The following is a 13137-nucleotide window of genomic DNA, read 5'->3' as shown; positions in this document are numbered from 1 at the left end:
GCCCAATTAAACAAAAACTGTAGGGTGGAAGTGGTGACTCCAGTAAGGAAAGGAACAGGTTGACAGCAACTGCTGGGAATGTAGGCTGTACTGTAGGGACCCTGGGAAAACAGAGTCAGACTCAACCAACCTTGGTTACAGTGACCAAGCCTTCTGACAGAATTAGTTTTGCAGCAAAGAGCTGGTGGATGGCGTTCTTCTCCATGATCAGAGGTGCTGGCTGTGATGGGGAGAACATGTATGAAATTAACTAATCACTTTCTTTTTGTATTGTGTGAATTAGTTTTGACTGATCTCACTTGCACTGCATGTGCCTAACCTTAGCCCAGACATGCTGACAGACAGTTCTTGTTTAAATACATATGTTGCAGTAATGAAACTTCCCATTTTTCGCATTTTCACGAAATGAAACTGTTGGTAGCCATCAAATGTGATTACACAGCATTTGATCTAAGTTTCACAATAGTTGACTTGATTTGGCCATTATTTAAAGGAAGAGCTGGATGTTTTGTAACTCATTCAATTGTGAATTGTGTTCCTGATGCTACTGTTTCCAATATCTCCAGCAAAAGAAGAATTATGTACCTTCTGTGGCCTCTACTGTTTCTGCACGTTTCAGCAGCGCGTCTGAGCTTGTTTGGTTAGTAAATAAAATATTGCTTTTTTTTCCAAATTATTTGTATGTGTTTTTCAAAAGTTTGAAAAAATAATAATAATACAATGTCACAATTATGTTTGTAATCATCTCTACATTTCTGTCTTCTTCTAAATCTTATGTCACTGGCTGAAGATGACGGACTAAAGCATGCAAAACAAGAGGGAAGAGTGCGACTGGTGGGAGATCAGCCCTCATCTGGTCGTGTGGAGGTCTACCATGATGGACAGTGGGGTACAGTTTGTGATGATGACTGGGACATGGCTGAAGCACAAGTGGTGTGTCGTCAGCTGGGTTTTCCTGGAGCAAAATCATTTACGCTTGGAGGACGTTATGGTGAAGGTACAAACTCCACAGCACAATTTATTTATTACACACTGTGATAAAAAGAAGTCTTATATTTTTAATCCGACTTATATTTGTTTGTGTTTTTTAGGCTCTGGTAAAATTTGGCTGGATGATATGAAATGTAAAGGCTCGGAGAGCTCTTTGTCTGAATGCAGCTTCAAAGACTGGGGTGTTACTGACTGCTCACATAAAGAGGATGCAGGGGTGGTCTGTGAGACTGGTAAGACATTCAGCCACTAGATATATTTGCATTTGAATGTCTGTTTTAGTTTGTACTATGTAATCTATTTTGTTACATTATTGCAGGTACAAACATAACCAGCAATCGTCAGTTCTCTGTGGATAACAGTCTGGGTCTGTCTGATGATCTTGGTCTTCTGTTTGACAGTGGAGATGGTTGTGATTTCAGAATTAAAGTAAAAGACATCGGTGAAGAGTCAGAATTGACTTTTTGTGTGCACAGAATGATCCTCGTGTTTTATCCAGAACTAAACATAAGAAATGGCTCTAGAAACCTCACAGTAGATGTCAGCCAGACCTGCCACCCTCATGTCTCTGCGTTTCTCAGGTAATGTTCTGAAGACCACTTCAAAGCTCAATCCAATTGTCTCAGTTAATTGCGAATTAGAATTTTGCAAATCAAAACTGACTATATAATCAATGTTAGACACTTATAACCCCTGAACTGTTTTTTCTCAGGTATTTGTACACACGTCAGATTGATGTTTCCGTCACATCAGCTCAATGTCTGCATCAGCTGGCGTTTACCTTTGGAGTGAAGAAGCTTATGGAGGATGTCGGCAGGGCCTTCACTTCACTCATCCCTGAAGACAACACTTTCCAAACACAGGTATCCATGTTCGAGTATGGCGTCCGCACAGGTGACCTTGTCCTGCAGGAGAACGTCCTTCAGTATCTTTCCTGGAACTGTGAGTTCCTCATAAGCTCTCCAGTGTGGAGCACCGTCTCCTTTCACATGATGGACGCTTTGCTGCAGCGCTCAGACCTGGTTGTGAAGGATGAAGCTTTTCTTCTTGAAGCTCTGGAGAGATGGATCCAAGACAAAGGTGATGAGATGAGCTCAGACCAACAGGCCAGTCTCCTGAACCAGATCCGCTTCCTCTTGATCCCAGTGGACAAACTGTACGAAATGCAGTTTTCCTCAAGCGTTCTCCATCAGAATCATGAGAAACTGTACCTAACAGGTCTGCTCAGGGGTTTCCAGTTCAATGCTCTGCCCTTCTCTAAGATCAGAAAGCAAATGTATAACATGAGTAGTGAGTATCTACCCAGAATCTACACTGGAGATGAGTGGAGCGTAATTTTTAATGCAACCACTGTCAAATACCCACGCTATGAATACAGAAATGGTTATAATATGGAGTATAACTATAACCGCGGGTATGGTCAGAATAACAGAATGCAATCCTTCTCCACTCCAGCACACCCTAGTGCTCTTTACAGAGAACAAAAGGTCTTTTGGCAAGCCCAGGTGTTTCTTAGTAGACAGGAGTGCTCTAATTATGGTATTCCATGTTATTCATTTCCTGTTGCAAGAATTACTGCAAGTAGTAATCAGAACCTGTACACTAGCACCATTCGCTACAGCAACAGGTTGATTCTCACCTGTAAGAATGAAAACAATGTCTTTCAAGTCCAAGATTTCAAAAACAGCATGGCTGTGATTCCAAATAACAGCAGTATGGGTCTGCCGAACCCCTGTCCTGACGACTACAGTTTCAGATTTGTAGTGCGTCCAGAGTATATCTGACTGCACTGAGTTCTGTTTGACTTCAGCTTCCTACCTACAGGCATTTCAGTATATTCAAATCTAGTTTAATCAAATCTATTACATTTAAATAGTTTTTATTTGAATTTTTTTTTATTAATGTTACTCATTCTGCAGTGATTTCTCTCAAATGTTACAGTTGATTTGAAACTTTTCATTTAAATATTGTCAAAATAAAAATGCTTGATTTCGAAAGTGCACTTAAAAAATAAAAAATAACATATTTCTTACATGATCTCTTGTCAGTTTGATTTCTCTTTGACGGCCGGGTGTTAATAGTTAAGATGTTTCAGAAAAAGATCTAGCCTCATCAGATTTGATTACATTTGACAGTTGCACAACAGTTCATTGTTTAATAAATTAATATGAGAATGATCACATTCATTAGGCATAAACTAGATATTGGATATGGTAGATATTTCTTTTATTTTATAAAATGTTTTATTTGAGAGATGTATTTTGAGATCACGCACTCGTGCAAATGTATTTTCCGGTAAAGTGGGCTTTCCTTGATTTATAACATTCACTTTGATGAATTCTAACAGCATATTGATGGAAATTAACTCTACAACACATTTAAAATGTGACTATATCATATGCAAAAGCAAACATGTTTCCTCTATTCCCTTTAGATAAATTATAATTGTGAACATAATTTAAATAGCTCTACTCTCCATCTACATGGACTTCTTCATCTTCATTTCTTCCTTCACTCCACAGTTTCAGCTTCATGCCTCACCTTCCTTTCTGCTCTCACTTTCACTTTTTTGAAATTCCTAACTGCACACTTCTGTTTTCTGAACGTCATTGCTACAAGAAAACAATCAGTCAATGTCAGTCTATTTTAATAAATGTGAATTAGTGAAGGTTTAAGGTGGCCTACTTATTTTCTTGCACCTTTAGCCAAAGAAAAACTACATTTAAATAAATGCTTTGCATTTTAATTCATGTTAACTGCATGAACAAATAATACAAGTACTGTCACAGTAATATTTGTTTAAGTGAGTAATCTTATAAGTTTGAAATGAAGATCTAAATGTCAAAGAGCTTATATTTCATGAGTTCTTCTTTAAGATGTGCTCACACCTGCCAGTGTCAAAAGAGTTTTATTATTCTAAGAAACAATGTCCCTTTGATAAAAGACTTTTGCTATGCTCTGAAAGTGTCAATCATTTGAGCACAGTACATACAAGCTTCAACGGCCCACTGAATACACCCTCTATGTATTAAAATGAAATGAGTTGAGGTGTTCACCAGTTAATGTCCACCCTGTTAAACCTGAGGACAGAGGACCATTTTTGGCCATTACATTCAGAATGATTAATTTCGCAATAGTTTTAATTGTTCAAGACTTGTGAATACTGTATGAAACGTCTGTTGTACTGTAACTCCTGAGTTATCAGTAAGTAAAAGCCTGTGTTGTAATTATATATGTGACAATAATCTGCAGTAAAAGAATAGTAGTTAACCCTAATATTGAGTGTTTCAGCTGCATCATGCTCAAATCCGTTTCAGGATTCGCAGAAATCACTTGAACGCCAAACCCCAGATTCAAAAGGTCTCTTTGAAAACTAGTAAAACATAAAAGAGTCACATTTATTTGAGCATAGACTTATGTACATACACCAGTGCTGAGAAGTGGCTTGAGAACCTCCTCTTTGTATTGTGTGAAAGTTTTTTGTCTCAAACTCAAACAGCCACTGAAACTGGTTTTGTTTGAACATGCACACTGCCTTTATTCTTGAGTTTGTTTTCTCATGAAATGAAACTTAAGGTAGTCCTTCATTCTGATTGGATAGTGGTCAGTCATGTAAGGGATATCTCACAATGCTTGACCTAATTTAGAAGATATATAAATGAAAGCAAGTTGGTTTGTCTTTTAGTAAGAACCTCCGTGAATTGTGTTGATCCTGCTTTGGTGTTTTAAAGAGTTTCCAGCAAGAAAATGGTCATGTATATTTTATGGACATTGCTGTTTTTTTATGTGTCAGCGCAGCGGTGGACTTTGTTTGGTTAGTAGACTATATGAACATACATAAGTCTTTTTTACAAATACATAATATTGTTTCCATTTACACTTTCTATATAAATATTACACAAATAATCATGTGTTTACAAACATAAGAATATACTACTGTCTCCTTTAAATCTTGGCAAAGATTTAAAAATAGCCTTCATCATTGCACAGATCTTTTTTGTTTTGGGCTTTCTTTTACATTTTCATGAACCCTCTAAATAAATAAGTTTATCGCTTGTGACAGAGGAAGAGTCAAAGCCTAAACGTGAAGGCAGAGTGCGACTGGTGGGGGATCAGCCCTCATCTGGTCGTGTGGAGGTCTACCATGATGGACAGTGGGGTACAGTTTGTGACGATGGATGGGACATGGCTGAAGCACAAGTGGTGTGTCGACAGCTGGGTTTTCCTGGAGCAATATCGGTTACGCCTGGAGGACAATATGGTGAAGGTACAAACACATTAGTGTGGGGAAAATGATTTAAATGTTATGCATTGTGATACCAGCAGTCTAATTTTTGACCTTTTGACCTATACTTTTTAGGCTCTGGTTCAATCTGGCTGGATGACATGAACTGTAAAGGCTCGGAGAGCTCTTTGTCTGAATGCTGCTTTAAAGGCTGGGGTGTTACTGACTGCTCACATAAAGAGGATGCAGGGGTGGTCTGTGAGACTGGTAAGACATCTACTGGATCTTGCAAAAATTGCAGCGTTTGCTTATGGAAATAGTTTTAGGCCTTGCAATGCTATTGTAATGTGTAGGCTTATATTAATCGCACAACGAAGTAGCATAATCCAAAACAGCATTTTAATTTTAACTCCACAAGGAATAAACACAGGAGAATTGCAGGAGCAAACGTAGCACAAACACCATATAAAGCAAATAACTGGCAGAGAACTGAACAAAACAGGGGGTATATATAATGGGTAAATAAATGAGACACACCTGAAACTAATACGTAACTATGGAAATCAATGACAAAATTGGAAACACACCGTAAAGAGTCCATCTGAGGAGGGAAGGGGGGCTCTGGAGGAGGACACAGAGTACACCGAGGTCAGGGAACCAGGGGAGCTGATGGATGGAGAGACCAAGGCAGCGATGACAGAGGGAGGAGCCAGGAGAAGGAGGAACCAGATGTGGACCCAGAGTCCAGGCAGGAAGAAGACCCACAATGAGATGATGGAGGGAGTCGCCATGGTGGAGGTAGGCTGATGGAGCCCAAGACGGGGACGGAGAGACGAAGAGCCAGAGTAACACCATGGGTCCGGATGGCCAAGATCATGCGACTGAGCCGGAAACCCAGAAGACCGTGTCAGAGTCAAAGCAACTGAGGACAAAGGTGGAGCTGGAAGGATCCAAATGGAAGCCAAATGGAAGCCAAATGGAAGCCAAATGGAGCCTGATAGATGGAGCAACAAGGTGAAGTGGGAGGAGGCAGGTCGATGATTGACCTAGGCAGAGCCAGAGGAACGAGGAAGGATAGCAAGCATGGATAGTCAAATATTCGGTATCATTAAAAAAACAAAACAACTGAATGTCCAATATCTAAATAAAATGAATGAGTGTCACCCTCTGTATCTGTGGTTAAGTGCAGAAACTAGAATGGTCCCAGATATCACCCACTAGGCCAGTGGCTTTTTTTATTCCTGGTCCTGGGGATCCCCTGCTGTGCACATTTTGTATGTCATCAGTTCATGGATCTCTCTTCAAACGAGAGGATGATCTCAATCAGCCCAGGAGTAAGAACCACTGCACTTGGCATCTGCTGCTAGGTGGCGCTGTTACACATTTTAAATTAGCATACCTGAGGTCTCATCTCCAACCAGTATACAACATTTAAATGTGTGAAACTAGACAATACTTGCCTTTTATTATTTAATGTTTCCCCTTGAATTTCAAAGATTTCTTTTTTGTTCAATTTGTCTGGCAGATACACTTACAAGCCTAACATATAGCCACAAATATCTATTTAATTTTCGCCAGGTATTTATTTCAGTTGCAAATGCCTTAATCGTCGTGAATTTGGAAGAGTATGTAAAGGATCACATAAGGACAGTGGGCCTCATTCATGAAACTTTCAGACTAATTTGTGGGTAAATTGGAGCTTCCCAAAAATGGAGATTCCTGATTTGATTGTTAGTTGTTTCGTTTGTTAATAAAATGCATGCTCAGCCTTGAATTAAAACTAAGTGAATTATGTGAACTGTAATGCTGTGGGATCTTCTGGACTCCCTTTCAGGTTGGGCTTCGGAAAAAAAATAGACTCATTGGCCATGTTTGGCTTTCAGTGGACTAAATACATTTTTTTAACAGAAACTTAACATTTATTTTCTGTGTTTTCCTAAAGTGCTTTGACCACGATTTTTATTGAATTGAGGAACATTTTAATCTTATTTATTACCTTTTTTTTGCAGGTACAAACATAACCAGCAATCATCAGTTCTTTCTGGATAACAGTCTGGGTCTGTCTGATGATCTTGGTCTTCTGTTTGACAGTGGAGATGGTTGTGATTTCAGAATTAATGTCCAAGACATCGGTGAAGAGTCAGAATTGACTTTTTGTGTGCACAGAATGATCCTCGTGTTTTATCCAGAACTTAACATAACAGATAACTCTAGAAACCTCACAGTAGATGTCAGCCAGACCTGCCACCCTCATGTCTCTGCGTTTCTCAGGTAATGTTCTGAAGACCACTTCTCTGTTTGTGTATGTTTGTGTGTGAATCTCTTGAACAGTGTCTTTTGTGGCTTACTGTGATCATACAAAGAATGAGGTAGAATGTCTAATGTGGTTGCTCCAATAAAAGCTCCACCTTGCAAAAATAAATCATAATAAAGTTCAGTCCGCACCACTTGTTAAAAATAGAATTTATTGGGAATTCTGTGGATCAATTATTTTGGTTTAAAGGGATAGTTCACACAAAAATGAACATTGTCATCATTTACTCACCGTCAAATTGTTCCAATATATATTTTAAGAATGCTAGTCACCAAACAGTTGACGGTAGCCATTGACCTCCATACTTTTTTTGCATAGTATGGAAGTCAGTGGCTCCTGTCAGCAGTCCAGTCGAAATAATTTCCTAAGCAGATATCCAAATGCCCTTTTGTCAAGATGCTAGGACGGAAAGGGGTGGAGGTGGGCGCATATGTCCGTCCACAAGTAGGTGGAGTGACGAATCAACAGCTGATATTGGTTAGCGACCAGTGGTTTGCCCGAAATACGCTTGAATTCCATTCAGTCACTCAACCTCTATTTCTTGCAGCTTGCTGAGACAGCTGAATGGCAGCTTCCAACACCAAGACAGCCGTAACATGGTTAGCATTGTGAAACTTGCACTTAATGCTCTAGGCAGTTTATCATGCATCTCTTAGCAGTGAGGCGTTTATTTCATGTAGTGTATTCAAGCTTTTAGACTGAGTATTAAGATAGTGTAGCCACCAGCTACAACCACAAATGACAGTGTTTCCTGTGAATGACTCATCAGAACTAAATACTGACACAGTACTTAGGCACCATCTATTTTTTCTCAGGTATTTGTACACACGTCAGATTGATGTTTCCGTCACATCGGCTCAATGTCTGCATCAGCTGGCGTTTACCTTTGGAGTGAAGAAGCTTATGGAGGATGTCGGCAGGGCCTTCACTTCACTCATCCCTGAAGACAACACTTTCCAAACACAGGTATCCATGTTCGAGTATGGCGTCCGCACAGGTGACCTTGTCCTGCAGGAGAACGTCCTTCAGTATCTTTCCTGGAACTGTGAGTTCCTCATAAGCTCTCCAGTGTGGAGCACCGTCTCCTTTCACATGATGGACGCTCTGCTGCAGCGCTCAGACCTGGTTGTGAAGGATGAAGCTTTTCTTCTTGAAGCTCTGGAGAGATGGATCCAAGACAAAGGTGATGAGATGAGCTCAGACCAACAGGCCAGTCTCCTGAACCAGATCCGCTTCCTCTTGATCCCAGTGGACAAACTGTACGAAATGCAGTTTTCCTCAAGCGTTCTCCATCAGAATCATGAGAAACTGTACCTAACAGGTCTGCTCAGGGGTTTCCAGTTCAATGCTCTGCCCTTCTCTAAGATCAGAAATAACACGAGTAGTGAGTATCTACCCAGAATCTACACTGGAGATGAGTGGAGTGTATTTATCAATGACACAACCGTCAATTACCAATACCATAACTACTACTATGGCCAAAATAACAGAATGCAATCCTTCTCCACTCCAGCACACCCTAGTGCTCTTTACAGAGAACAAAATGTGCAGTGGCAAGCCCAGGTGTTTCTTAGTAGTCAGGAATGCTCTTATTATGGTATTTCATGTACATCATTTCCTGTTGCAAGATTGTATGGATATAGTAATCAGAACCTGTACACTAGCAACATTCGCTACAGCAACAGGTTGATTCTCACCTGTAAGAATGAAAACAATGTCTTTCAAGTCCAAGATTTCAAAAATGACATGGCTGTGCTTCCAAATAACAGCAGTATGGGTCTGCCGAACCCCTGTCCTGACGACTACAGTTTCAGATTTGTAGTGCGTCCAGAGTATATCTGACTGCACTGACTGTCATTTTCTACCGGTGGTAAAGTTTACGTCTGTTTGTATTTTTTTTTTTTATTCAATCAAATTAAAATCATGATGCTGTACTATTGGTAAATTGGCAATAAATCATAGACTGGTAAAAAGGAAAATGTATTTTAACTCAATCAGCTTTATCATTATGCATGTATTTTCTTTACATTACTCTTACATTACTACTTTTATCATTTTTTTTGTCATTACTGTATGAAGTAAAATGACAAATTTAAAGATTCTGATATATATTTTGATATGGTATACAATAGTGAATCAAACAATAATTTCCTTGTTTCCTTTATTGTTGTAATCTTAATGCTTTATTTTTATTAATATTAATGCTTAATATTTTTATTGCAAATATATTATTTGATTATTAATTTGTAACTACAATATTAAAAGACTGTAAATGAATGAATGAATGAATGAATGAAGTGAGATGGAGAATACTTTGGTGTGTAAGCTTAATTTTTTTATTTATTTAAATAATAATTAAAAATGAGTTCAACGAGAGATTGTTGTAGAAAAAGATCTTACAAAATTTTGTAGAAGAAAAGTGCAACATGCTCAGCGCAAAGGCAAAACTGTTTTGATTCACATCTTCATCAGTGTCACCACAGAAAATAGTACCTGATTCTATTTATAGAGAATTATATGCAATATTTCATCTACTACACTAGATTTAAACAGCTGCTATGTACCCAAAATCAATAATGTGTGCTAACATTCATAGACATAAAGCTATCGCTGCATACAGACAAGCAGGCCTAGCCCAGATGAGAAAAAAGTAATGCAAAAGTATTGTAACGCTTTACTTTCCATATAATATAACTAACGCAATCAGTTACTTTTAAAGGTGGTCACACAATATTGTAATGTATTACTTTTAAAAGTAACTTTACCCAACACTTTAAGTTACATAATTTTTCTCTGTTTGATAATCTTATTGACACAAATCAAATATTCTATAAAAAATAATTAAAAACAAAAATATCTAGATATCACAGAAATCAACTCATTGAATAATCTTTCTTCGTTCCATGTGGACTTATAATGGAATAGCATTTGCTTTATTTCTGAAGAAGAACATGCTCTATATTTTCTATATTCATATTCACATTCACCTGTGCATTAACCAAAATCTAAGAATTCTGGACCCCATTGTAATTTGTTGTGATGTTTGCATTCAGAAGTACAGTATCTAAAAATTATCTGTCCAGTAAGAAAGCATAATAGACAAACCTCTTATGCATAACACATTTGAGAATAGCTTTTGAATAGTGGCAAATGCTCCATGGTCAAACTCAATAAAGGAAATTCCTATGCACATATTTTGTCTGATCATTAAAACACTTTTACAAGACTTGTAAACATGTCTGATATAATTATTCTGAAAGTCTGAAATTGTTCACTCTAGTTTACAAATGAGCAGCATATCATGTTTATTTATTTATTTAAGTCTAGTGACTAAGCAAGAATTCCTGTAGCAGGCCACATAGTTAAAAAATAAATAAATGTTGCCACCAGTGCACCATGACACATTTCGGAGAAAATATGCATACGTTTATATTCAAAGGAGCTTTTGTTGAGACTTTAAAAAACAAAAATGATACCATTAAAATGACTAATGTTGTTTTGATGAGGTTGGTTTGATAAATATATCTAGTTGTGTTAGAACTTGTTCTGTGTCTCGCCAGGCTCTTGAAATACTATGAGATGTTTCACATCAATGACATGATAAAACCTCACACATATCACAGTTTCACAATTCTGTTCTTTCCTGGGTGAGGGCACTACTGGTGTCTGGACAAAATAGTGCTTTGTTCTTCATTTTGGGAAGGAAAAAACCTGTTGACAGTTACACTTTAAGCTCACTATACCCAGGGATTTGTTTTTAAAATAATTAAAACATTCATACTTGAAAACGTCCAAAAATATTCTTTCTCTGATGATGCCATTCAAAATAAAGGATAGATAGATTGAGTTGGAGTGGCTGTCCATGTCAAATCCAAATTCACTCACAGGATCTGGTGTTGTTAGGCTGGAACGACTGCAAGTAATCAATGCAGCAGTAGTAGGAAAAGCTATGAATGATTAGAAGAAGAGCGGGCCAATAACTGAACCCTGAGGCACCTCAGTGCTTAAGGATACTTCGAAGGATGGGATACTGAATTGATACTGAATACTGAATTGGAATTGAATACATTTTTACAACGTAAGATTTAAATATAACAATATTGTCCATGTTAGCCAGAGGCAGCTTTCCACATCGTCAAACGGGTGGGTTCAATGTTTAGTGGTCCAGTGGATTTCTTCTTTGAAATTATGTAATAGTATTTCAATGGTATTTCCTACATTTGATTCAAAAGTTCACTATAAAAGCATCACCAACAACTACCACGACTAACATGAGTTGGTCGCCATAATTTTGCCAAGGAAGACATGTTCCTGGATCAACATCTTTTGATGATCCTGGATCAACATTATTGTCCAAAAATATAGACTTAACCCAGTCCTGACCCCTAAACCTATCCCTACCCATAATTTATTCCTAAAATCAGGGGGAAATAATAACTAATTAACAAGGGTGTAGAAGCAGATATTTCCTGAAAAGTTATATCTCAGTTCTGGTTGGTTGCTTGGAATGTTGTTCCAATATCAACAAGGATGTTGATCCAGAAACATGTTGTACTTTGATGAAATCATGCTCACCAACATGAGTTAGTATCACTTCTCTTTTCGGGGCTCTTACATAAAGCCTCAGGTTTTCTCTAATGCTGTTGCATAGTTTTGCATAATGTTTAAAAAAGCATTAAAGTTAAATTGGATATATAGTTTCAACCAATAGCTTAACTTACCCAATAGCCACAATTTTGTGTGAAAATCCCCTTGTTTATCTATTCAGATCAGAGCTAATCTTTAGTCAGTTACATCATTTTATAAACTGGTAAATCACATAACAGTACCACCTGATGTGAAACATGAAAATCTAGCATAAAAGTATTACAGATGGCTAAAAGACCTCATTTTAATTTTATATTTATGTATATTTTTAACTGCTTCTATGCCATTCTCATGTTCCATACATTTTTTCAAAACTTCTTGCCCCAAAATGGTCATCTTACCCCTGTACTCCTTTAATAATTTTACATTTTGTGCTATGATAACTGAATTTCCAAATTAATTAGCAAATTGACAAATTTAAGTTCACCCCAAAAATGAAAATTCATAAATTTTGTGCTCACCCTCAAAACATCCTAGGTGTATATATCTTTCTTCTAGCAGACGAATCCAGTCAGAGGTATATCAAAAAATATTCCTGACCCCTCCAAGCCTTTCAATGGGGGTAAGCGGGTGTTGGTTGTCAACAGTCCAAAAGACATGAAATAAAGTGTGTGCATCCATAATAAAATGTCCCGCACACTGCTCCGGGGGGTGAATAAAGGCCTTCTGTAGCAAATCCATGCATTTTGTAAGATAAATATCCATATTTCAAACGTAATAAACACATTTTCTCACTTCCACTGACTGTCATTCGCAGAAATCATTCCAGGCAGATAATATAAGACATTGACGTTGCGTGATTAGTGATGAACACAGAGACAAAAAGAAACAAAACGCCATTCACGAATTAGAAGCACAAAACTAGGATTTTTAGAAAGGAATGTCGGAGGATTTCTATATAAGCCTATAAGAGACTGGTTTTCCTCTGCTAGAGTAAGGAAACATTCTTTCCTTTGCTCCT

The 13137-nt window shown here is 37.8% G+C and overlaps 2 protein-coding genes across 2 annotated transcripts; both read left to right on the top strand.

Moving 5' to 3' along the window:
- The first annotated feature begins 485 nt into the window (after positions 1 to 485).
- Positions 486 to 3027, top strand: LOC132148794 (galectin-3-binding protein A-like). The gene is made up of 5 exons (XM_059557508.1): positions 486 to 640; positions 791 to 997; positions 1092 to 1223; positions 1310 to 1571; positions 1703 to 3027. The coding sequence occupies exons 1-5, from the start codon at positions 580 to 582 to the stop codon at positions 2772 to 2774; spliced, it is 1734 nt and encodes a 577-aa protein (XP_059413491.1). The 5' UTR covers positions 486 to 579; the 3' UTR covers positions 2775 to 3027.
- A 1621-nt stretch (positions 3028 to 4648) lies between these two features.
- Positions 4649 to 9440, top strand: LOC132148793 (galectin-3-binding protein A-like). The gene is made up of 5 exons (XM_059557506.1): positions 4649 to 4804; positions 5054 to 5257; positions 5351 to 5482; positions 7225 to 7486; positions 8345 to 9440. Exons 1-5 carry the CDS (start codon positions 4738 to 4740, stop codon positions 9369 to 9371), a joined length of 1692 nt encoding a protein of 563 aa, XP_059413489.1. The 5' UTR covers positions 4649 to 4737; the 3' UTR covers positions 9372 to 9440.
- The last annotated feature ends 3697 nt before the right edge of the window (positions 9441 to 13137 follow it).

The sequence above is a fragment of the Carassius carassius genome, chromosome 9 (assembly GCF_963082965.1).
Source record: "Carassius carassius chromosome 9, fCarCar2.1, whole genome shotgun sequence".
In the NCBI taxonomy this organism is placed as follows: Eukaryota; Metazoa; Chordata; class Actinopteri; order Cypriniformes; family Cyprinidae; genus Carassius; species Carassius carassius.
This window is presented reverse-complemented; position numbering and strand designations above follow the sequence as displayed.